Below are 25,632 nucleotides of genomic sequence, written 5' to 3'. Positions count from 1 at the left end.
CAAATGAAGTTGTTTGCCAGAAAACTGATCCAGCAAAGACGAACAGTGAACATTGGATATGTTCAGTCAGATGCATTTATGAACTGTGGAGAATATCCATACGGACCAAATACAAAAACAACTGCTTTTTACAATGAGCTACACAAGACAATATAGTGGCCTTATCAAAATCATCCCACAAAAGAATATAACAAATACAACCCCCATCAGTCACAGTTCAGTATGAAAGACCACAGAAGCCACGGTAGATTATTGTCAAGTACGCACTGTTCAGGCAAAATTTATTCTTGTTGAATCCCTGCCAATTATTTACTGTGCAAAACAACTGTATAGTACCTAGAAAAGCAAAATGAATGGAGTCAGTGAACAATATAGCAAAATGGTAGGAGGACAACAGGGAACTAAATGCCCATTAAAAAAAGAACTTAAAGAAATCCAGAGCATGAACTCAAGTACTGAAATTAGATTTTAGCTAATTTCTTAAAGATAAAAACACAACATAGAAGTTCCCAGGATGCAACTCCTGTGGGCTGTCTTAACAATCAAATGCATGTAAAACAAATACGCCTGACAAAACCATAAGGAGGCCTTTCTCTGCCATAATTTGAGACAAGTGTAATTGAGGTGTAATATTTCTAGGTAGCAGGACCAATCACTACCAGAAAACTATATAATAATTTTTTTATGACGGCAGCTCAATTACATACTTGGAAGTAGGAATTTCTGTATGAACAACAATTATCTACCCAAGTTGAGTGTATAGCAAATGAAACAATATGATTTGTAAAGTGTTCAAAGTATCCAACAATGAAAATTGAAATGATAAGACTGATAAATGCATGTTGACGACAAAAGAAATGCGAATAATTTCAAAATAAATAAGCACCTACAAATTTGTAGAGATTCTGACCAGTGATCATCTATTTTATGCCTTGCTTTTTCTTTTACTATCTAAAGCCTGTAAAAAACAAAGTTAGAATTATTAGTTGGAAGCCAAACGTCAGAAGAATTATAATCAGGTTGCAGGTACAAACATTTTTCAGTGGCAGTTGATCCTAGTGAAACTAAAATCTATGTTATCCCTTGCCTTTTCCTTTAATATCTAATGCCTGTAAGAAACACAGTTAGGATCATTAGTTGGAAGCCAAATGTGAGAAGAATTAAAACCATGTTGCAGGTACAAACAGTTTTCAGAGTGGCAGTTGATCCTAGTGAAACTAAAATCTCTAACTTAAGGGAAGTAGGAACAAAGCAGATCTTTATTGCAATTCATCCACCTATTAGGAGTAAAAGAACAATATCTCAAATCTACAGAAAAATCAACCAATTTAACCGGAACTTTTAATATCCTATTCATCTTTTTTCTTGGAAAGTGATGTGAAACTGGCAGATCAAGTTTCAGTAAAAATGATTGCCATGTTTTTTTCATCTACATGTCTACCTTGAGTGCAGTTATATCATAACATGAAAATTCTAAAACAGCTAACAGGAAAATTTTATTTAACATAAGTAGCCCAAGGTAAAAACTAGGATTGTTGGTTAAATCAAATGAGAATACCTTTGACTGGAAAGTTCTCATGGTCAGCACTATCATATCACGCAATCTGAGGAAAAAAGATTAATGCAGATGACAGCCAGCAATATATAACATGCTACGCTAAAAGTAAATACAGTGCTCAGTACAAACATATATCAGAAGCAAATCAGAAACATACTCATGTTATAATAAGAAAACAATGGTCATTTGCATCATAAGGTATTCCACAGACTAGTAGAAGGCATATTAGTGTCATAAGATATTCCACAGGCTAGTAAAAGGCACATATCATTTAACTATCTCCACATGAAGGAAAGTTAAATGCAAAGAACAAATGCATATACCATGAAATTCTGCACAAAAAATGTTCTCTCACTTCCAATTCAGAGCAACTCAAAGCTCAATGTTATCAACTTGATCAATATATTTTACATAGTAATCAGTTAGCAATGAAAATGTATCACATTGACTGGACAATCAAATATGTCACAAAACCACCAAATATGATAGGATCATGAAAAGGCTTTTGCAGACATTATAATATGTCCATGAGAATTGGCTCAGGGTAGTCCTTTTACCATTCTACTGAACTCCTGCTTCCATTTTATGCTCTATTCTATCAGTCTGCATTACCAACCAATGATATACTTGTTTGAATTACTCATTTGTAATATACTTCACATTCTTCATTTGGAGATTGAATCTAAAAGAATTATTAATTAAGAGCATGACTATCAATAGACAGGTGTAATTCCATCTGCTGTTAGTACAACTTGATCATCTTTCAATAGGATAATGAAAGCTGCAGATGTAAGGAACAGGCAGAGATACCATGCATCACAAAACAGTAAGCATTTTCAGGGATATTATATGTCTATCCAGCAAAGGCAAAGAGGCCTATCCAAACAGCCATTTAAGTTTGCAGGTGATCCAAAATAATCATCAACTTGACTAGCTTAGTTGGATATCAGACAGAATACGTCACACAATAAATAGAACTGCCAACCAGTGGAACTATCAAGTGTACCAAGCAGAACACCACACCAATTAATATCATGATCACCAGATAGACCCAACGGAGTTTTTCAATTACCCAAAAAAAAGTCCTAATATATTTCTAAATTCCCAATACGTTCATGAACTTTATACAATTTCATGATCACCAGATGATCCCTCCAAGTTCAATATTTTTCAAAATTTATAATAAGTTCATGAACTTTATATGATTTCCTTTTATCAATTCAAACTAATACCAATTTAATTAAATATTTTCAACTTACCTATTTACCCCCATCTCTTCACCTCCCAATCACTGGTGAGGCCCACACCAGCATTCTGGTGAGCACTCGACAGTGATTGCGACACACACGCTTGTGAGTGCCAAGCACACTTGGTGCTAGTGTTGCTGGTGTAAGCATCAGTACATGAGCCAGCAAGCACCACCAATTTGCTCATGGACAAACTCATGCTTCAAGGCCACATGCTCACCGGCAACAAATGCAGCAGGATCATCGGGAAGGAGTGGAAAGAATAAAATAAGGGTATAATGGGAATTTCAAACAAATAGGGATTCGTAAGGACATATTCTAAAAACTGAATAGGGATTTCATACCAGGGATTCATAATAAGCAATAGGGATCTCGTGGGAAGGACTTATAAATAATGTACCCTAATTGTTATTATTTGAATAAAATTGATACCTTTAATGCCAACTGAGGTAATCAAAACACTTTGACATGTATACATTTTAGGTCAAAGAAAAATTATGAATAATGCATCAATAAAATCAATTCGTGTTATGCCTAGGATTTTCATGCTGAATGGCCACCAGGACTAGATAAACCCAAATGGAAATTCTATGACATAACAAGGAGAATAACATCAAATTCTGAATTCTATGTTGAGCATCAATCACATTGTGCTTCTTATTGCAATAAGAACTTAAGTCCCTGAAATTATAACATTAGAATTCTTTGTCAAACAAGGCAAATTTACATGTTCTAAATCAGATACAGATATATCATTATCTACAATTTGTTTGAATGTTCTCTAGACATGGTTAAAGTATGTTTTTCTAAAACCTTCTCCTATTGAGTATATCTAACTGGAATTTAAGAGTTCAGCATTGAGGATCATTGTTTAAGTCGGGTCTAAGAGTTTCGTGATGAGGCCCATTCCCCAACATCCAACCAAAAAGTGCAACTCACTAATCCTTTTCATAAAGATTTAATTAAATTATGTAACTAAATATATTCAGTAATTTATCTTTTAAAGATATCAATATAATAAAAATATATTATTAATAATGAAAGTATAGTTTTAAATGTAAAATACATGTTCATTTCAAGATAAGTGAACGAGGAAAGTTTGGAGATGACCTCTATCAGTTCATTTGTTTCTTTGTCAAGCAACATCTTCCCAGTTTTAGTAAAAAAATACACTAAATAAGCCTCAAATCATTTGTCATAATTGGGAGACTTCCAGTAAGTGACCATTTCAACTTCCTTCACTTCTATACTAAAAGGTAGTCGCCAAAATGATCATGACCAAAGTCAAAGTTTGGTCAAGGTAAAAATTTTCCCTTCAATTTTAATTTGAAAATATTCAAAAGAGATTTCCTAGACATCAAACCCCAAGCCACTAAAAAAAATAATACCAATGATTTCCTCAACCTTTCGCATGGGAGTCAAATACCTTTACCACTCGGGTATTGCGACAGTGGCAGGTAATGTGTTCGAAAAAACTTGAAAACTAAAAGATAATAGGTTTTAAAATCCTACAATAAATTTATTGCTAAAAGAATTAGAGTTGGTTGAATGTATATTCTGAATTAACCCAATCTTTTTTTGGTAAGATCTGCAGAAAAAATGCTACTATGTAACAATAGTATCTATCATTTATGGGCTCAACTAACTACAAAAAGGTAGTTTTCAGTTGAGCAATACCAAGATGGAGTAAAGAAATTTTTTTTCCAAATATAGGGTTGGCAAGAAAACTTTTATTTAAGATTTAATTAATACTATAAAAATTACGTTTTTTAATTCAAATTTTATTTTTCTAAAATATATATATTACATTAATTATTAAATATATTTATTTTATTTTTTATAAAACTATATAAAGGTTTATCCTACATTGTTTGATTGGGATAATTGTATTAATCCCCCAACCAAACATGGTGATAAAATAACTATATGATTTTATAAGTTTATGAACCTACTTTGACTTAGTTATCAAAGAGAATTGACTTAAGCAATTGTTTCAATTGGGGTTTCAATTGGGGTTATAGGGTTCCCAATACCTCGTTTTGAACTAGTTTCGAACCCATGGTTTTAATGAAATTGGTGGGTCAAAAATGTGTGTGCACGCACATACACAAACAAACAAAACATTTACCTAGTTAACAGCTAATGCTAATAAAAATTAATGTTTTAAATTAATTTTTTTATAATTAAATGATCTGTACTTATTAATATTATAATTTATAAAATTAATTATATTTATTTAAATAATTAAATCTTAAAAAAAATTTATGAGATGAAGTGGGCCATTTGGTTAGAGCTAGTGGATAAAATAATAGTAATATATGATAAAATAATACTATTACCGAACATTATCCAGACTATTTGGCTGAGTTCCATTTGTGGTGAATGGTAAAGAAGTTCCATCAGAACGTATCAGGACAAACTGAGTTGAGAGTCCAAGTGGAACTTTAATCTGTGAAATCATGGACTAAAAACGTTAAAGCAAAGAAGCAAAATTTTCCATAGAGCATTACAAAAATATTGGCAAAAAAGCATACATGTTGGTCAGTCGAATACTTTTCTTCTGCAATCACAGCTTCCGCGTTCTTGAACATTATTTGGTAGCTAGATCTTTTCAAGATCAACATCGTTGGTTCCCAGTCTTCGGAAGAATCTTTCTACAAAATAATCATATTTTACAGTGAATTCAGAAATACTATAAATGAAGTCATGCAAAACAAGAAAGATCTGACACATTTCAAAAGTGAAGTAGATAAATTATAGTAGTGTGTTAAATCAAGGCATGAAATATCTGCAGGTTATCCATGAAAGCAATGGACTTGAGGAAAAGTATCACATTTTCAACATCTGCGTTTGTTTATCTAAGCCATTCCAGAATATGGAATGCCAATTCATAATTTAATATTTGCAGCAACATGATACTACACTAATTCTTTGCACATGGGTATACAGAAGTCAGCCTCCTTAAAGGATTTAAATCATAGTTATTTATAATGCTTTCCTCAATCATATAGAGATGCAAGATCATTACACCACTAATACTTTGCAGGTGGTTATATAAAAATTGGCCACTAAGAGAATTTAGTTCACAATTCTTTATAATGCCTTTTTCAATCACATTTAGAATGCATGTGGGTATGTGTGTCTTTGTGTGCTACCATCACAGCCATGCTGCTAAACCTAGACAAATTGTCAATTAACTGTCAAAATTGGCTAGGACAGAGATGGGCAAGCTAACAAAGGCAGACCGGGAAGTAACAAAACAAGCCACCCACTGTATTTAGCATATACAATGTTTGCTGCTGGAATACAATGTACTCAACTACAATCGAAAAAGGTTTTAAATATATCAGGAAAGCTTTACAAGAACTGGAAATTTGAGAAACAATAAGAACAGGACTTATGGCAAGAAATAGTTTCCCACATTCTCACCATTGTCATTCTAAAGGGCATTTTCATATCAAAGAAATTCTCTCTACTCCATCCCCACAATGGACTGTCAGTATAACCTTAGTATCCTCAATCAGAGGTTAAGGATTCAACATATATGGCATGTGTCTATGCCAAAGTGGCTTGCCCATATTTTTCTACAATCAAATTCACATGGTTACTGATATGATGGCAAACTAGGCTACAAAGCACAAGAAGTTCAGAGGCCATTTAGTAAATAAAGGGCCATGTGCATGTGGAGCTATAAACAATAAACATCATTCGAGTTATAAGCTTAAATTCAAGGTAAAGTAACATTGGGGGACGAAAGACGGAAGACTGGAAGGCTAAAGCAAAAGGAGCAGTTTCAATCTCTTAACAAAGCATCATCTCGCCAATGCCATTCACAAATTAAAAATAAAATAAAATCATGACTACCCATCATAAAAAACAATAAATAAACAAATAAAAATGATGGCATTTATAGCTAGTTGACCCTTATTAGTTTACCAAGATTGCTCATTTCTGTTAGTTTATCTATTTTTCTCACTCAATCGAGAGAACAAGTAGACAGTTACACAGAGTAATGAACCAAATTGGCAAGCATATTCAAAAAAACCTTCAAGATTATGGAATAGACTTCAATTATGTCAACTAATGATTAAACCATGAGTCACACAATTTCACCTTAAAAGCCCATTATAAATTACTTTGATGCTAATAAAAGGAAGCTGTAAAGAATAATGAAAACCAATTAACCAAGTAAGAAAAAGCAAATAGCAAAATCAACTTCCTGAGTATATAAAAAGTTTGGCCATGATATTTATATCTGAACTGACATCATAATGAAAAGAACAAGCAAGGAGCTCGAGCGAGTCAGGATATTGAAACATCTTTTTACTACCCCAAATAAGATGGATTAAGGTAAACCATTTCTAAAAAAGAAAAAGATAAAATAAAATTCAAATAAACCACACAGGTTTTGATATGTTATATAATAGAATAATTAACATGTAATGCAGATGTGAAATTTAGTTTCAATAAATCAAGAAAAAAAAAAATTACTAAGCTTTTTACGAAAAAAATTGTCAAACAAAGATCCACTGCATGGATTAGGCATACAGCAAGCCGATTGCCTAGATAATACATTGTTCAGAGCAGTTTAAAGATATACACACTATATTATGTACATGCTAAACTTTATAAACCAATGTCCAACCAACTACCAATAAGCAGGTAAAGCATAATAAAAAAGAAATAATAATATCGAAGGAAATAACAAATATAAGTGAATAATGAACATGACTTACTAATAATTGAACACTAAATGTTGCTCTCCCTGTAGATACAAGGGCATCAATCTCCACCTGCATATCTGGATCTGTAGAAATTCAACAATAAGAAGGATACAAAAAAGCAAGAAAACGCCTTAGATACTTAAAAATAGTTGAAACTTGCATAACTTTGCTTATGACTCAATTTACCAGTTCAATGACAAATAGTATTGACATTCTATTATTCATAGAAATAGGTTGTTTGGTTCTATCCAGAAGCGCATAAAACCACAGTTAAGGACTGAGTCAGCAAAAATGAAAAATATATGAAAACAAAATGGCAGTTCTCTAACAATTCAACACTATAACAAATACATAGTACCTGATTCACACAAGTTTTATCAATTATACAACCTAGAGTGAAAAACTAATGATGATAAAGATGGATCATCCTAATATAGAAAAAATTGTAAGATTTCATTCATAAGAAAAACACTACCATGGTTGAGCGTACGTAGAAAAATAATAACCATAACAATAAAGTTTCCAGCTTGTGGGGAAAAACATATTAAAGTTACTCACCACATGTTATTTCAAGTTGGTTGTTTGCAAAGAGGCTCACCAAATCCCCCTAAAATGAAAGAATAAATGAATAAAAATGGACTTAGCAACAAATACATAATAGTGACGACCACAAAAAATTGAGGCCACATGTATATGTATAACTATACATATAAATGAAGTTTATGACTTAAACATTATTATGGCCCAAACAAATAATACTAGAAACTTGACTGCTGCTAGGTGGCCAAGGAAAAACATGTTTGGCATGTATTTGCAATAAGGTGCTTGGTGTAGCATTCTGTAAGCGTTATCATGTAATGAGAAAGAGTGATGATACAGGAGAATGAGGATTTTCACATGGTTATTTTGAAAAGATGTACTATCATGCAAAAGAATCAAAATTATGTACATGTCCAAATAGACAGAAGACCATGTGCATTCTGTAATTTCTATTGCATACTATGCATCTGCAGAATTTTTAATTTTTTAAAAATAAAACAACAACAACATGTGATGGTGTTAAAAGACACAGTATTATATGAGCCTTTAGTCCTAAACGAGTAATTCTGGGATAACTCTTTAGTAGCTTTGTTATGATAAAATAGTTAAAACAAATGTAACAAGAAACCTGACGACCACTTTCATCCATCGGAATGCAGTCCACAGAAAGAAGAGTGCCGACATCATCAGCAGTCACCACATAATCCGGAACAGTGGCTCCTGGGGTGAAATAAAAAGAGACAATCAAGGCCAAACAAATCAGGCTCCACTAAATTTGAACTTGCTAATGGTTACCGTCGATCGATTGCCTAGTCCCATTATGAAGATGCCGAAACCACTAGAAATGCAATACAATAGAAAGTACAATTAAGATCTAGATCAACATAATCCAATAAATAAGAGAAAAGTGTACAGTCTTAAATAAATAAACACCCACCTGAAAAACACAAAGAGAAGTACCATTTATAGGATAACCACAAGCTTTTAGAGTGGACCCTAGTTTTGCTTCACCAAATATTTGGAATCCTTCTATACCGGGTAAAGAAATTTCACCTATAATAAAAAGATGTTTTTAAGAAGCATCCACAATAATGGCATACATGCTTTGCAGTCAAAAGTCCCTTTACCCTCTGACAAAGAGGATGTCTGTCTTTCATGCATAGCTGGATTCTGGAACTGAGCGTCCATGGCTGATTTCCTAGTCTGGGCCTCACCAACATTACCATCCACATAGCCAGGCGTAGTCGCACCTCCAACATCCCTGAAGTAATATGGTTCAAAAGCATGGATGATACCACTCCAAATCTTGGAGAAATAATGGCAAACATCTTGACTACAGGGGAAAAAAGGTATTTGGAGCCAAGAAATATGAATTAGGTGATGTATTTTCAAGAATTACAAGAACTCTGCTATTGCCAATCCAAGCACGGCTGAAAAAATAGAAGCGTCACCATGTTATGCAGCTGCCAACCAGCAGTTAACCTTTTGTCCAAACACAAAGAACATGAATCTTGACCAAATACTCAGTAAACCTAAGTCCTCACCTGAAAGTGACACATTACATCTTCAGAAACCAGATGTAACAATGAGCAAATGGTGCGCTAGGTTGAAGCTCGGAAGCAACCCATTGCATTAATGATCAAATGTAGGGGAATGAGCTAAGTTTCCTACACCGTTTTGCACTGATGTGGGAAAAGAACTTAGTCCAAAATCATAAGCTTATGTTAGCAAGTTGGAATAGGGACACTTTCCTAAAAACTTTATGAGCGAGTGGAAAACTATACTTGAAGGAAAGTTAACATAATGTGCGCTCTAGAAACTAAGTGAGTAGGTTATAAATCTAGGGAATTTAAGAGGTCAGGGTTTAAGATTTAGATTTTGTATGTAGGTGAAGATAAAAAAACATAGGAAAAAGCATAGGAATGGAATACACATTATCGTAAATAAAGACCTAAAGGAAAAAATGGTTCAGGTCCTTACGAAAGGCGATAGGATTATCCTTTTAAAACTCGTCTTAGAAAAGGATTTTCAAATGATTAGTGTTTATGACCCACAAGTATGTTTGAGTGAGCAGGTAAAAAAGAAATTTTGAGAGGCCTTGGATAAGATTATTTAAAGGATGCCGAGTAATGAAAAACGTTTAACCACAACGGCAAAACAATAAAGTCAACAATTATGTTGGTCAAGATTCATGTTTATTGTGTTATGATGAAAGTTTAACCACTGGTTATTAGCTACCTAACACAGCCAGCCTCTTCTTTTTCCATCCTCTATATTCGTCCAGACATATGCTGGTGCACATTAAAGTAGAAAAAGTAAAATAGCAAGCTTTCTGCTGCAAAATCTCACAAAGTTACTAAACTAGCTCCATATGAGATTCATGGAGGAGACCATATGTCATTGTATAAAATATTGAATTTATCAGGTACAGAACAATTAAAGAACGAAAAAACTGAAGATGATAACAAGAAGAATGGAGAAGAGAACATGCAAGGGTGACCCCTGCCATCGGATCAAATGCTTGAGCTTAAAGGCATATCACTCCAGTTCAAGAATGTATCATCTTCTAAATCGACATGTGTAGCTAGAATGACAAGTGAACTTTGAAGAGGAGAAAAAGAAAAGTTTCTAGACAAGGTTCAAACCAGCAACAATGACAAGTTTTCACATATAAATCCAAAATACAAGAGATGACACAGTATATGATGATGTGAGAAGTCATACAATTCAATTATCACCTTAAAGTATTTGTTAAAAAAAAAGCTTAAAATTTGAAAATTGGTGAGTTAATCTAAATAGTTATGTTTCCCTTAATTTAAAAAGTATGGACAAACTCAAGCACACTAGAATTAAATAAATTCTTGCGCCAATTCACAAAGAGAGGTACCTCTTGAAATTACTAAACTCAAATTCCGAGTCAGGACTAGGAGGAAATTTCACTTCCTTGACAATTGACAAATCAGGATCATGAACAGCTCTTTGGTAACCAGATGATTCTAAGCGCATTTCACCAGACGTGTGGTTCTGTCGATGAAAATCATTCATATTCAAATCCTACAAAGAGTTTCACCATGTTATGGTCCCAGTGGTAATAGAAAATGATCATAGTATAGGAAAAAAATGCAGACAATACCATGTGTTCATGAGAAAGTTGACTATTTGAAAATTTTGGAATCTGATTAATGTTAGAGGCTATCTCACCAGCTTGCCTTCCTATCAGATTGTTTCTACTAGCAAAACTAGCCTGTAGCAAGAGGCAATCGATTCAATTGATTTTAACACCTTATCACTACATTTGACAAACTGAAAAAAATTCAACTAGCAAGAGACTTGCAGAGAATTGAAAGAAGATAGTGACAATTGAAAAAGAAGCCAATTACAATGATGAAGATCATCAGCATTTCACTCGCATACACAACCAAATCACAATAGTATGCTGACGGATACCAAGAGAGGGCACATAGATCTAAGGCCATGATTACCATCAAAGCTGCAGGATATAGCATGAATGCTAATGTTTTCATCAGACGCGAGAATAATATAGATGAACAGCATTTCATTATGAAAGCAATATCATTCTTAATAAAAGACCAAAGTGCAATACCAGATCCATTACTGAATGATTTTGTCAAAAAAAAAAAAAACACACACACACACAATTACAAATTGATGCTCCCAGGTAAAATTCATCCCAAAAATTTATCGTATCATTCCAATACATGAGAAAAAAGGTATTCTCAAACCAATTAGAAGATATTAGAATTGTGACTGAAAGATGTTTATCATGTTCATGGCAATCACATGTTCAGTTCGAATTACAAGCAATAAATAAGACAACATAAAGAAACGTTTTATAATGATGCCTTACCTCAGCAGATCTAAGCTTCCAATGCATATCGCGGTACAAATTCTGGCAAGACGAACAGAAAAAAAGTCAGATTAATTGCCATGCATCATTCACTACTGCAAGTTGAAGTAATAAAAATCTGACAGGCAAATATAATAACAAATACGCAGGTAGAGAATAACTAATGTGCAACAGATATGCATCAATTAAATACATGAGAACATCTCATGCCCAATAATAACTTAATCAGTAATCTGTAACTAGAAAATTATAAATGCAGAATTCAGCAGCAAATACGCTATAAGTTTACAAAAAATGGACATATGAATGGTAATTATACAACTGGGTAACAATTAACACTTGAACTTCATCAATCTGGTCTATCTTATTGTCAAGACAGGATTTTGTGAAACTTAAAACACTGGCAGCCACAACTCTGATCTCTTCATTGCTATTGCAAGAAAGCCACAGTTTTAACAGTGAATAAAGGCATGCCATTTTTTATGGTACTATTACAGATACATGCCACAATTTTTTAACTGCCACTGACCCAAGATTAACATTAAAGATCCGCAGGTTACATGACAAATTCTTCCCTTCGCTTCTACAGAGTGATTAAAATCAAGGCTCTAATATCATTCACCAATATCCCTGTCCAATGTATTGTCTTAGTTCAAATGACTAAGAATATCACTAGAGACAATAAATCTAGCAGTGGAATTAAGATGCAGGCAATCAATCTTCAGGTGATGTATTTACTATAACTTATCAAAGGTGTTGAACCATTATCTAGGTAATTAGCATTTGAGTATCCTTAAGAAGATCACAGGGTGATGGAAATAAATTTTTCCATGAAAAGATTACAAAAGACAATAAGTGGCAACCAATAGGAAAACTTATGACAATCAAACCATTCTTCTAGGTAATCAAGTCCACAGGGTAGAGTATTGTATCCAACCAACAGGAAAAATTACAAAAGATATTTTAATTTAACAGATCAGACAAGAAACAGCAGGCGTCATATTCCAAAAAAAAAATAACATATTATAAAAGGACGTATCTGCTAGTCAACAAAAAAAAAAAATAATTCTTACCTTTACACTATTGACAATTGTAGAGGGATCAAGCTCATGTGGTTGAATATTGTATTCAGCCAATAGGCTTAACAATGATGAGGTGAAGATATACTTATCTTCCTCAGCAGCCTAAACAAGTAAATTCACGAATAACCGATATCAGTGAGTATAACAAAAGAAAACTGGCCTTAGGATTTGATGCATATCAGATGGGAAGACAGTGACAATCAAATAAGTGGGAAGACAACAGAAGAATAGAGTTTTTGTTAGAAATAAACCAAAGACAGCATAATGCACTTCTATGTAGTCTAAGCAAATGGTTATTTCATGTTTCCACAAGAACCGTAATATTTAAAGTGATTTAAGAAGTTTATAGTTTACACCGTCCCATGAAATAATTCTACGCAACATGGCTAACTCAATCTCATTACCAATCATAATTCCAAATAATCAAATCAGAGGACCTTTTCTACTTCAATAGCCAGAAGTAGCCATCCTGGATAAGCTAATGGTGGTATTCTTACTCAAATATTCCAAGAACTAGTTCTTATAAGGCAAACACTAACCAATGTTGAAGATCATGCAATGACACCAAAAACTATTTATCTGATCATACAGAATCACATAGATTTCACATATTGTTGTCCTTGAAGGTGCAATTACTGTCATACCCTTATGCCGGTTTCCATTGATAAATTTTGGTCAATATAATGTCTTCTTTGAGTCAGTTCTGTGTAGGCATCAGATGCAGCACCCCTCTGCTTCTCACCACGCACCTAACACAAATATATATATACATATACATATTAACAAAATAATAAAATAATCTTTCTAGAATTCTCTTTGTAAGCAGAACATGAAAAACACAAATGCTTAAAACTTAAAGAAATTCATTGAAAGTACACGAAGTGCACACCATGCGCAAGTCAGAAAGTTTCCTCTCTAAAATATGTTTCTCTTGTAATAATTGAAGCTCCTGAAAGCCACAAAGAACTGCATGATTTAATAGAAGTTAGAAGAAGAAATTGAACAACACACATGGTCCGAAAAGAATAAGGTACGACATCAGCTCCATACATTGGCACGAGCATCAGCTATTCGTCTGCGAAGTAGATGAATCTCTTCTTCCTGGGACAGAGATCTTGAATAAAGTTCCTGTTCAAACACTTGAATAAATGAGCTATGACCCTGTTCAAAAGTCCAAATATGGAAATGGAGGCCTTCACTAAAAAATATCAATGGCAGGTTGGAAGTATATATACTGTAATCTCTTCATCCATAAATTGTTTACGGAACTCATCTCCTCTATCATTCTTGGGAGGGACCTCTTGAAGTTGATGCCTGCTAACAAACAAATCAATAAATCAAATCCAGATTTACTTGATCATAAGAATTCATGATATTCAATAGGTGACAAGGACATTAGATATAAAGCTCCCAAGTAGCCGTTCATTCAGAATTACCTGACCAAAGAAACAGAAGCTGGGTTCCACATTTTGGCAACACTAATTCCGGTCAAGTGGTCTGTGCCATATTGCACATGATGGGATGATGACTGACCACCAGAATGTGTAGCATGTGATTGAGCATCAACAGTCCCACTCATAATTCCTTCCCCAAAGACAAATAAAATGGCAGTAAAATTATACAATCACCAAATTACATTTTTGTGAGTAAAACATTTCATCTCAAGCACAAATTATTACATCAAAAGGATATGACATGCCCAGATGACTTGAGTACACCTCAGCTAAATGCTGTGTTCCTTGATGGCCAGTGGAAATAATGCAGGTATAAAGCTCTGACTTATCAAAAGCATAAAATACAGATGGAATTGTAAATGACCACATTAGGATCTTTTCCTGAAGGGTCTGAAAGCTACAATTTGGTTTGCTCAATAAAAGAAAGCAGTAGATGCAGAGGTAAAACTACAGACAGGAATAATGATGGTATTGTTTCTTCCAATCTTTAGCATAAGGCTCCTTTTCCATGTGGAGAAAAAGATGTGATTCTCTTTTAATAATTTCATTGCCCTTTATTTAAATATATACTTAACCACAGACATCTCAAACAGATTCCAACCTGAGCATCCACAGGATCAATAAACTAAGGAAAAATTCAAGAAAATTAAATAGTACAAAAATTTTCGATGCCAGTATAACCATTCCAATCATATTATCATGATAAAAACATACAAATACATCAGCAGCAGCAAATTCAACTATGGAAAGAAACAATTCATGATCATCAAAGCAAACACAGCTCGCAAAATTATAAAGAAATCAATATCAAGAATTACACATAACGCCATGATTTCTTGAAACTAAATAGAAAACCTAATCTTGGTACCAGGCCTAGAGCAACAGCACCATTCCCCGGCCGCCTCTCAAACATATCAAAGAAATCAGAACCAAAAACAAAATACAAACAATCCCAACTCCAAACCACAACAACAATCAAGAAAACCTTTCAAAAAATGGAGAGAAATCAGACAAATCACGAACTAGAAATTCGAATTACATTAAAAGCACAACAAGATTCGGAAGAACAAAGAGATTTACCAATCTTGGAGGGATCGGAGAGCTGGAATCCAAGAGAAGGAGAAGAGGGAGCGAAAAGAGCGGAACTAGTGACGCGTCGAAAGGGCTTTGCTTCGTTGACGCTCTGGCGTGTAATTTATAGGAAATCGTCCAGGCTTCCAATTTTGATCCACACTAAGGCGGTGCTGGTGTAATTGCCACGTGGCGGATTCTGGTAATAGGCCGGATAGGGAGCCCGTTCCAACAATGTGAAAAGGTAATGATGAATCGAACACGTGGCGACAAATGATTGGATAATAGTGTGATTTGATTTGATTTTTGAAGATTTCGTAGGCATTGTGATCTTTAAATATTTTTTAACAAGCGTTTAAGCAACGCTGGATTCGTTAGTTAGCGATTATAAAGAAAGATACATCTGACGAACCAGGCCCGAGATTTGGGCTTAGTATCGGATTGGGCCCGAAATAGAATTTAGAAAATCTATATTATTATATTCAAATTTTCTAAAAATAAAAAATAAAAATCTATTTGTTAAATTCATATCATAACCTAGTCTTGGAGTAAGTTACTCCCACCGAATATGTTACCAGACTGTGATCTTAACCAGTTCAGTCCTCTTATTTTTTTAGTGTCTCACCTCTGTTGAGAGACTCATGTTTTTTTTTTTACCTTAATGTGTCTTTTTATTTCTCTTTCTACTTTAATAAAATTATGGATTATATATTTTTTAAAAAAAATATTTGTTTGTTTTCAATCATTAGCGTTGATTTATTATGGTAAGTGGTTTGGTCAAACAAGGTTTATTTAGAGATGAAATGTTGACGTATAAAGGACACCTTTGACATGAAAATTTCAAAGAGATTGACCGGCAATTGAAATGTATTTATATATGTTATGAGGTAATATTTTAAGATCATAAACTGACCATTTTGAATGTCAGGAATTTCTTGGCCGTGATAAGAATAGTCATCAATTTCTCAAAAAAAAAAAAATTGGACCATTTTGGGAGCAGTTTGAACTTGAATGGATGACCAGGTCCATTATTTCAGTTCCCACTTTGTGATAAAAAAACACAAACCAAGTAACTTTTTGACATGGTTTTCAATTCTTAATCTTGATTTGATTTTTCTAAATGTGCTTTCAGAGTGGATTAATTGGACCTGATAAATTTCATATAGAATAAAAAAGCAGCACCAAACCTCACAGTTTCCGTGTAAGTTATTACACGAGAACGTGAGCGCATGGACTAAAAAACTTGGAAAATTATAAAATGAAAGACAAAGCAAAGCACCAACTTCTCTTTTTTCAAAAGATCAATCTATCAATGTCAGCCCAGTGTCACTCATTAATTCCCAACTTTATTAGCTGTTGTTGATGCACAACAACCGCATCTTATTTGATTATTATTTTTTTAAAATAAAGTAAAAAAATATTTAAATCAATTAATATTGTCAGCAGAGTTGATCTCTTAATTGCTTATTTAGCAAAAGAATGAACTATGATCCTTTTAGCGTGAATATTATATTTTATAAATCAGTTATCAACATTTCAAATCTAACAATTTCAGAAGCAAGAAAACACGTTATTTTTTCTGGTTTTTATATTAAGATAATAATGTTGTTGAAAATATGCTCACCAAAAATTTGGGGGAAAAGTCAAATATTTTCAACAATAACATGTATTTAGACATTTGAAGATTTTGTTGATGAGGGATGAAGGTTTTGTTTTTTTCTTTATTTAAATGGAGCTTTCTTGGCATGTGCCCCTAACTAATAAGGGGACCTTCATGGGTCTCACTCGCTTAGCTAGAATACAAGAAGGAGATGGAGATTGAGTGTAATTTGAGTGTGCCTTTGAGCATTAGCAATGTCATGTTCTTTTTGTTAATCTTTGTCATTTCTATTTGGAACTTGGTCCCTTGATGTTGAACTGTTTTGGTATTTTTTTCTAAATTGGATGTTGCTGAATAGCAAGTTAGGAAATAGATTAATAATGAAAAGACTCATATAATGAAGATGTTCTTAATATCTTGTAGAAGAGCAGGGTGTTCAATATGGTCCAAATTAGTACTATGCCTACTTGCACTATAATCCAAAATGGGTGAGATTAGAGATGGTGGACATTTTTGCAAGTTTATCACTTTAGTTTCCCACTCACGTGTCTGATAACACATGACTATGTCTCCATGAATCCCTATCAAACATATACATACGGCACCATATTGAAACTGAAAGAGCAAGGCCCTAAAAATTAAGTCATTATTAATTTATTATCATCCATCTCCTAAACAATCAATATCTGCACCAATGGGGTATCAAAATCTCATTGAAATATTTTTGACAATTACTGTTTCAATTAAGAGTTTTTTTTTTTTTTTCGTGAAACATAAATTTTCAAAGTTGAAGATGCAGTGACGACTGTTAAACATAATTTGTATTTTTTTGATTTTTTATCTACTAACACAAACACATAATCAACCCTGATTTTCTGCTTTCATAAAACAGTCTTGTTTTATTATTTTTTGTTTATATTTTTTGTAGTTTTAAATTATTTCAGATAATTTGTTGTTTGTTATTGTCCTCCTCTCTTCTCGCTCTCTTGTAAGCACTGAATATTTTTTTATTTTTTGAATATATTTTGATTATTGTTTTTTTTTTTTAATCATCCTTGGTTATAAATAATGTAAGAGATTTTCACCCAACAAGCTGGTTCATGTATCTTGGTACGAAGCTGATTTCCACGCTTCTTCACACCGGATAGCTGGCTAGACCACACCAAATTAAGACAGATCACCAAACACGGAAGTCCACTAACACGTGGCTAACTTTCATTTGTCCTAATCAACGTCCCCTTCAGTCAGCAACCAATCCAGAGAAGAGAAGAATGTTGGTCTACTTTCATTAAACTCGAAACGCGAGCCCACCACACCGTCCCCCATGCTTCTTGCACGTGCGTCACATCAAACAAAGCGACACCTGGCAGCGGGATCGGAGGGCTAACGCCCTATCGTCATTCCCGCGTCAATCCAACGGCTCAGATTAATCCAGTGGCACTACAGTAAATTCCAGAAAGTATAAGGGCATTTGAATTATAGAGAGCCGCCGGTTCAGGCACTTAACCGTGGTTAAATTCTAACCAGCGAGATCACCGTCTCCCGGTTATTATTATTATTATTATTATTATATATATATATATAATAACGCTCACTCCCCGAATCCCAACAAACTAAGCTTCGGAAGGAGAAGCAGCGCTGCGGCATCAATGGCGATGGAGGAGATGGTACCGTGGGAGGAGATCTGGAGGTGCCGAAAGCATCCCTCGCGGCTCCGACCTGGCATCTGCGCCTTGTGCCTCCGTGATCGCCTTCTTCTTCTTTGCCCCGACTGCTCTCACGTGCGACCCTGCAAGTGCGCACCCTCAGCCTCCTCTTCGTCCTCCTCATTCTCCTCCTTCTGCTCTGTTGATCTACTCCGATCCGGTTCTGTATCCGGGATCGGCGCCATCGGTCGTGTCTCCAATCTGATCGAGAGCGAACCGGCACTCCCACGGTCCCGATCTGTCGCGATCCCGTTTACACGCTCGCGATCGGTGGCGGAGGATAAGCAGCCGGTGAGAAAGGGCTGGATGTCTGTTTTCTGGCCGTTCTGGAGATCAGCTGGAAGAGCTCCGTCTGAGGCGCCGCCGGAGAAGCTGTCCAGGTCGAGGACGGTGGGTGTTGGGGAGGCAGCATCAAAAAGCAAGGGATGGCATTTCCCTAGTCCTATGAAAGCGTTCCGTCACCGGAAAACGGCGAAGGTCCTTCAGGAGCAGCGCTCGCCGTTGTGCCGCGGATGACGAGAAGTAACTCAAGAGGTAGAGCTATAAACATAAATCCTCCTTCAATTTTCCCCCCTTATTTTTCATTCCTTTTTTCGATTGGGAATTTTGTTTTGGGGTTTCAATCCTCCTGTTTCATCGTAAATAATTAATTAATCTCGTATATATATTCCCATAAATTTCAACCACTTTATTATCAATTAAAAATCTTTCAATTAATTAATTAATTAAAAAATTGAAGGTAGACTAGGAGGAGGACGACGATTGGCAATTTGGCAGACCAAACGGGTGATGGGGTCCGTGCCGGCGAACGGAGGAATGAGGAATGGGGAGGGTGAGATGGAATAAGGACCGTAGGATGGGTTTTAGGGAAAGCTTTTTAAGGGTGGAAAAAAGGGTCTCACGTGCTACTGTCATCCGTACACGTGGTAGCGTCGTTTTCTAGTTTGTCACCGCATGGGCTTTTCAACGGGGTAGGGAATCTAACTTTTAACCCAGAGTGCTGGTGGGTGGTGCTGGTGGTGGTGGGTGGTTTAATTTTAGAAAAATAATAAGATAAAGAAAAAAAGTATGGATAATGGACGCTGCTGCTGCTGCTGCTGCTTACTTTGACTTTTGTTCATAGACGTTATTGGTTGACTGCTTGTTTATACATTTCTTTACTTATATTATTATTATTATTATTATTATTTATTATTATTATTGAATGGGTATGGTTGTCTCATTATTCTAGTATTTTTTTATTCTAATTATTTATCAAATCGAGTTTAATTTATATGATTAAAAAAAAATAAAGCATGAAATTCGGTGCACGTATAAATGTATGTTTGAACTAGTCATAATGTTTGCTTTTATGGGGATGTTTTTTTTTAATGCATTAAATATAAGAGTTACGGTACGGATAGTCTTATTATTTATGATTATTAAAAACATTAAAATAATTAATTATATTTTTTTAAGCTTCACCAACTCGGACTTAATTGAGATATTTATACAGAGGTTTTGTAAAACAAATGGAGTAATAATATTGTAGGTTCATGGGTGTGAGTGCGTTTTATGGTAATTAATATTAATATTTAAAAATTTGAATTTGGTTTGATGCATAATGTTGGTTGGTCCACTCAGCCACGCATGATATCTTTGATCATGGAGTTGGTTAATATTAATATATTATTATGAATTAGAGGGATGGTGGGATATATGAGTGTTAAATATTATTCAACTAAGAACTCCGACAAGCGCTTGTTTCTTTATTGTATAAGCTTTAATCTGGGTTTGGACCTGACATATAACATAAGCATAATGTGCCATGTAATAATGTGGATGAAATGATTCACTGAATCACGCTATTGTCTCAAAATAATAACTTCGTTTGCCTCCACTCGATGCATTTGTTTGGTGCCAAACATGGGACCATTTGCCAGCGAGTTAACTAAGGAACAATGTCATTTTGAGCCATGAATCCACCTCCGCAGGGATTACTAGGACCAGGAAAGAAGAGTTTTGATTGTATTTTAATTAGTTTAAAATCTGTTAATTTAGGTTGAAGTTCATAATTAATTTTATTGTATATTTACATCACATTTGAAATCATTATATATATATATATATATGAATTATCAGACAATAATTTCAAAATCAACTCCTATGTAAATGTGAACTTCTATTAACATTTATTCAATATTCAATCAATAACTTAATTTTATTAAATAAGTCTTAAGAAACTAAGTCAATGACACAAAAATGGAGTTTGAATCAATTGTTTTTGCACGATACATCTGGGAGGAACAATGATTTCACTTTTTTAAGATTATCAAAAAATAAAAAATATTATACAAAAATACTTTACATTAACAATTCATATGACAGTAATAATGTAATATATGTTATAAATACAGCTATGAATGCCTCTCCTACCATTTTTATCATTTTTTTTAATAATAGCAAGTATATTTTTACATGCATCTTTTCCTCTTATAAATTAATGTAAATCCAATCCCTAATTCATCTTTTTTAAGTCTCTACAAATAGAGACATTAATTAAATAAATAAAAAAAGACGGAAACCTATTTTGAGTTATATTTTATAACAATATATAATTAGCAGCCAGGTATTCATTTTCCCACACCCACGAAATAATAATAATAATAATAATTTGAAATAAATAAATAAAATGTTTGACGGAAGTGGGCCTGAATCAACCTCGTTGCGGATTGGCCATCATCACTCATCAGGCTGCGTGTCTATATTATAAAGCAACGACCCATCCATCATCACCGATCCATTCCTGATTCATCCCTGGCACCATCGCGCATTACTCCCCAAATAAAAAGCCAAAAAAAAGGGTCACAGAGATCCATCCATCTCCATCGCCATCGCCATCGCCGTCGATGGCGGCGGAAGAGAAGTGGACCGTGATATTCACATATGGTACCTTGAAGCGCGGCTTCTCCAACCACGTCCTCATGCAAGACCTCATCCTCGCCGGCAACGCCATCTATCTCGGCCACGCCATCACCGTCACACCTCTCCCTCTCGTCTGCGGTCCCTACAGTGTCCCCTTCCTCCTCAACCTCCCCGGTGCCGGCGATAAAGTCCGAGGTGAGCTCTATTCCGTCTCTCCCCGAGCCCTGATTCGTCTGGACGAATTGGAGGGCACTCTCCGCGGCCACTACGAGCGTTTACCAATCTCCATCCGTGAGGAGGTCCAAGGAAGAGAAGGAGAAGGAGAAATCGTGAAGGCGGAGGCGTACTACGCTCATCGGAGCTACGCGGAACAGCTATGGAGCCGGAACGGGATGAAGGGTTTGTGCTGTTATTCCGAGAAGGAGGTGTTGGACTACGTTAAGCGCAAGGATCGCCCGCAGGACATCACATTTCTTGATCAGATACGCATCTTCATCGCCTCTTCTGCCAACTAGCTTTCGTCGTACTCTTTAGTAATCTCCGTTTGTCCTCTTTTTTTAATCTTTTTCAGACTTGTTTTTTTTTTAACTTTTTTTGATCCATGTTTTATGTCATCACGTAACTTAGAAAAAACACCATTGGATGTATGTTTTCAATCAATCACATTTGGAACTATTGATAATGATGATGAATGATTATAAACCAAACAATGTCTCTTGTCGGTGGTCACAGACTTTAAAAACATTTTTTGATGACTAGACTATGATTTAGAAATTAGAATGATGTGGATGTCATTGATAAAAACAATGTGTGGTACAAGTTGAAAATAATGCAGACATTCGCACTGGAATATATTACATTTGTTATATATATCTTAAACCAGAAATTGACAAGCTAGCTAAGGGTGTTCACAAATACAAGTTGTGAACCATTTCAAGTTCAACACCAAAACAGGACAACAACATCCCATAATGTGAGAGTGAGAAAGATCCTGTTCTACTGATCCCTGGCCTTGGTTTCAACTAATTGATTTGTCCTGCAGAAGCATATTAGTTTTCATCAGTTACCATCCATGCTCTATTCATCTCCCATAGACCATAGGCCATAGCATGAGGTTCGTATTTTATTATTGAGAGGTGAAAAATGATGCGAATGATTACCAAGCTGAGGAATGATCAATGCCGAGGCCATTGCATGTGAGTATCATTCCTTTGAATCGTGCGAGATATTCCTGCCAGAACAAAATAACCATGTTTACAACAACTTCAGAAACCCCGGAGGTCAAAACCGAAAGTAATGTTAGCAACATTCATGATCAGTCATCAATTGACAATATTCTTACCCGTAGAGAGAATCGATTGATTATGTAACTGCCGGACATATCATAATCAAGTCTCTTAGCTGGATCACTCAGCACTATGATAAGAAAAGAACAAGGGTTTTAGTGTGTCAGCTGCCTTAAACGACAATCTTGAAAATTTCACTTGGACTTGTTCTTAATACCATATTATTCCCACAACTGATTGTATACAACTGAAATGATGACTAATCTGAACTTCTCAACCTTGGTCATAATAGATGGCCTTGACCTTCACATGCATGCATGCCCAATATGAAAAAAAAAACATGCAACATCGGGAGGCAATAGTCATCAAGTTACCTTTGTAAGCTTCATTTATCTCCTGAAACTTTGCAGTAACAGCACTATTACCTTTATGCTTGTCTGGATGCCATTTCTAATCATGAAAAGAAAACATCCTTACAGTTTAGTTCTTGAAATTTCTTGAAAATGTAAACTATCTAAAGTGTGTGACAATTCCATAAAAAGAATATGATAAACCAGGTCGACAAAGAAAAAAGAGCCTACCAACGCAAGTTTTCGATAATTCAATCTAATAAGTTCATCTGTAGCATCGAAGTCAACCTCCAACACTTTGTAGTAGTCCTATCAAAAGAGAAAACTGCTAGTAAGAATTAATCTCATTTACATCCACAAAATTTGGGGATGAAGTGATGAACTAATCATTTCCTAGCTGATCATTTTTAGCAGATAGCAAAAAACTAAAAAAAAAAAATGATGATTACAGTTAAACAAGACGAGACAAGACAAGAAAATTCCCCAATGATAAGTTATACTATTATTTTCTGTCCAACACATACATATTCATCCACTCAGCGGTTAACATGCCATACAAGGCTAACCAGTGATATTGGTGACCTATCAGCACTCATTTTCAAAAGCAACATAGTGATAACAGTGGATACTTGTAGTCAAATTTATTTGTAAGCTAAAGTTCGCTGTTGCTTTCCTGTAAGAAATATCTTATTTGCAAACTAGAATCACTTACAAAATACATTCACCTCTATATAGAATTGCCTGCAAGAAGACTCTCAATAATGCCCTTCAAACATCTTGCCTTTATCAGGAAACTCAGGTTTAATACCAAGCTTGTACCAAATATAGAAGAAGCAATTCTTCTTGAAATGATTCCTAGACAAGCCTTTCTTCATATCAGATCCTATAAAACCTACTTCAAATATATCTTATACGCAAATAGCAAAAAGGGTCAGTGCAGCTAATTCAGTCTTGAACAGTCTTTACAACAAATAGTAGTTTTAATTCAAAGAAATTCCACTCCAAGAAATATAATACTAAATCCTCTGGTCACACAAAAAGTTTAATTTCTTTGATTAAATTGGTGAGGATGGTAAAATTGCCAGAGCACAATTCAATATTTCTGCCCCTAAAGAGTTTAAACATGAACGCCAATCAAATTAAAGAGCAAACAGATATCTAACTGGTACTCACTGGTCATGGTTACAGGCTTATGAGAGCATTCATGTTCTTCAACTTATGTATAAGAATAAAATCCTGGCATTCAATTGCGCAAGTAAAATACCAGGAAACATGTAAAATTTGCAGCTAAAACCAACAATAAATGAAAGGAAGCATGGAAACTCTGGCCTGTTCTACACGTTTACACAAGCACTTCCATAGTTTCTCGCAAGAAATTTTTACAAAATCAACAGTTTTAATACTTATTTGATTGTTAATCTTCTAAATTTTTGCAATACCTAACACGCTGCTTCAAATTTTAGCCTAAAAAAGTTCAAACTCATAGATTTAAGAATGATTTCCATTATAAAAAAAGAATGAGCATAATATGTTCCATTTCCCAATTTGAAGGCGAGCAAATACAACAAATGCAGCTACTTTCAATAATCATTCCCCAAACCAATCATCACAACTCACTCATACAACCAGCACATAAGATTGCAGGAAAAAAACCCTAATTCTTAACAAAAACAACGATTGCACATGAAATGATAGAAATTAAAAGCTAGGGATTTGAAAAAAAAAAAGAACAAACCTTGCAGGATTCCTCCCAGCCTTCCATACGATCAAATTCTCCGCGTTGTACCAGGGTCCAGTCACAAACTTCATTGATAGGCGCACTATGAGACAACACCGGCGAGATCCGTGAGGGTTTCCGTCGGCGATCGCCGGAGAATAAGATCTCGGAGACTTGGGAGGAGGAGGCTCTCCTCCGCTTTGCTTTTAAAACCCTCGGGTTTGTCCGATATTTCGCTTCGAGATAAGAATGGCATCCAAAACTATTATTTATAGGAGCATTCTCCGCCGCTGGATGAATCCCTGTACTGATAGCATCGATTTATGGCCGTTCATTTCTGATCGAACGGTTGGTGTGATGTTTTGGAGATGTGGGGAAACGAATGTATCCAAGTCAGTGCGGCGACTTTTCAGATATTTACACATTGTAAATTGCGGGGACCAAAATGTATATTGGACTGTAACACACTCGTTTCGAATGTTTTCACTTTTCAGGGGGCTAAAATGAAGAAGTGTTCATTAATGC

General features: G+C 34.9%; 4 protein-coding genes across 10 annotated transcripts; 2 read left to right on the top strand and 2 right to left on the bottom strand.

The window, feature by feature from the left end:
* Window positions 1–4: 4 nt before the first annotated feature.
* LOC120258981 lies at window positions 5–15,648 on the bottom strand. 6 transcript variants are annotated; one of them, XM_039266490.1, is made up of 22 exons: window positions 15,554–15,648; window positions 14,456–14,603; window positions 14,255–14,333; window positions 14,070–14,147; window positions 13,909–13,968; window positions 13,664–13,768; window positions 13,011–13,121; window positions 11,938–11,979; window positions 11,203–11,313; window positions 10,957–11,123; window positions 9,197–9,330; window positions 9,007–9,122; window positions 8,865–8,907; window positions 8,698–8,789; window positions 8,088–8,136; window positions 7,542–7,612; window positions 5,340–5,459; window positions 5,145–5,254; window positions 1,559–1,604; window positions 1,035–1,109; window positions 887–958; window positions 5–336 (listed from the first exon to the last, which is right to left on the bottom strand). In XM_039266490.1, exons 2-20 carry the CDS (start codon window positions 14,596–14,598, stop codon window positions 1,077–1,079), a joined length of 1,710 nt encoding a protein of 569 aa, XP_039122424.1. In that variant the 5' UTR covers window positions 14,599–14,603; window positions 15,554–15,648; the 3' UTR covers window positions 5–336; window positions 887–958; window positions 1,035–1,076. The 6 variants fall into 6 exon arrangements, with proteins under 6 accessions (XP_039122424.1, XP_039122423.1, XP_039122425.1 ...); XM_039266489.1 differs by having other exon boundaries at window positions 891–958; XM_039266491.1 differs by lacking the exon at window positions 1,035–1,109.
* Window positions 15,649–18,735: 3,087 nt separating this feature from the next.
* Window positions 18,736–20,081, top strand: LOC120258183. Of its 2 annotated transcripts, none has more exons than XM_039265541.1 (2): window positions 18,736–19,384; window positions 19,594–20,081. In XM_039265541.1, exon 1 carries the CDS (start codon window positions 18,794–18,796, stop codon window positions 19,364–19,366), a length of 573 nt encoding a protein of 190 aa, XP_039121475.1. In that variant the 5' UTR covers window positions 18,736–18,793; the 3' UTR covers window positions 19,367–19,384; window positions 19,594–20,081. The 2 variants fall into 2 exon arrangements, with proteins under 2 accessions (XP_039121475.1, XP_039121474.1); XM_039265540.1 differs by having other exon boundaries at window positions 19,590–20,077.
* Window positions 20,082–21,475: 1,394 nt separating this feature from the next.
* Window positions 21,476–22,414, top strand: LOC120259350 (putative gamma-glutamylcyclotransferase At3g02910). The gene has a single exon (XM_039266938.1). It carries the CDS (start codon window positions 21,739–21,741, stop codon window positions 22,267–22,269), a length of 531 nt encoding a protein of 176 aa, XP_039122872.1. The 5' UTR covers window positions 21,476–21,738; the 3' UTR covers window positions 22,270–22,414.
* Window positions 22,415–22,520: 106 nt separating this feature from the next.
* Window positions 22,521–25,344, bottom strand: LOC120259351 (chaperone protein DnaJ-like). Its single transcript, XM_039266939.1, has 6 exons — window positions 25,126–25,344; window positions 23,622–23,699; window positions 23,415–23,490; window positions 23,097–23,170; window positions 22,915–22,985; window positions 22,521–22,790 (listed from the first exon to the last, which is right to left on the bottom strand). The coding sequence occupies exons 1-6, from the start codon at window positions 25,150–25,152 to the stop codon at window positions 22,751–22,753; spliced, it is 366 nt and encodes a 121-aa protein (XP_039122873.1). The 5' UTR covers window positions 25,153–25,344; the 3' UTR covers window positions 22,521–22,750.
* Window positions 25,345–25,632: the final 288 nt, after the last annotated feature.

The sequence above is a fragment of the Dioscorea cayenensis genome, chromosome 4, assembly GCF_009730915.1.
Source record: "Dioscorea cayenensis subsp. rotundata cultivar TDr96_F1 chromosome 4, TDr96_F1_v2_PseudoChromosome.rev07_lg8_w22 25.fasta, whole genome shotgun sequence".
Taxonomy (NCBI): Eukaryota; Viridiplantae; Streptophyta; class Magnoliopsida; order Dioscoreales; family Dioscoreaceae; genus Dioscorea; species Dioscorea cayenensis.
Note: the sequence above shows the minus strand (reverse complement) of the source record. Positions and strands in the feature narration are given on the sequence as shown.

What these genes read in the sequence shown, in the direction of transcription:
- LOC120259351 (XM_039266939.1), bottom strand. Translation starts at nt 25,152, where the DNA reads ATGGAAGGCTGGGAGGAATCCTGCAAG. An exon ending in GCTGGGAGGAATCCTGCAAG is followed by an intron (nt 23,700 to 25,125) that starts GTTTGTTCTTTT and finishes CTCTTTTGATAG; the next exon opens with GACTACTACAAAGTGTTGGA. An exon ending in ATTATCGAAAACTTGCGTTG is followed by an intron (nt 23,491 to 23,621) that starts GTAGGCTCTTTT and finishes TTTCATGATTAG; the next exon opens with AAATGGCATCCAGACAAGCA.
- LOC120258981 (XM_039266490.1), bottom strand. Translation starts at nt 14,598, where the DNA reads ATGAGTGGGACTGTTGATGCTCAATCACATGCTACACATTCTGGTGGT. An exon ending in AACTTTCTGACTTGCGCATG is followed by an intron (nt 13,769 to 13,908) that starts GTGTGCACTTCG and finishes TATTTGTGTTAG; the next exon opens with GTGCGTGGTGAGAAGCAGAG. An exon ending in AATAGTCTGGATAATGTTCG is followed by an intron (nt 1,605 to 5,144) that starts GTAATAGTATTA and finishes TTTTTTCCTCAG; the next exon opens with ATTGCGTGATATGATAGTGC.
- LOC120258183 (XM_039265541.1), top strand. Translation starts at nt 18,794, where the DNA reads ATGGCGATGGAGGAGATGGTACCGTGGGAGGAGATCTGGAGGTGCCGA.
- LOC120259350 (XM_039266938.1), top strand. Translation starts at nt 21,739, where the DNA reads ATGGCGGCGGAAGAGAAGTGGACCGTGATATTCACATATGGTACCTTG.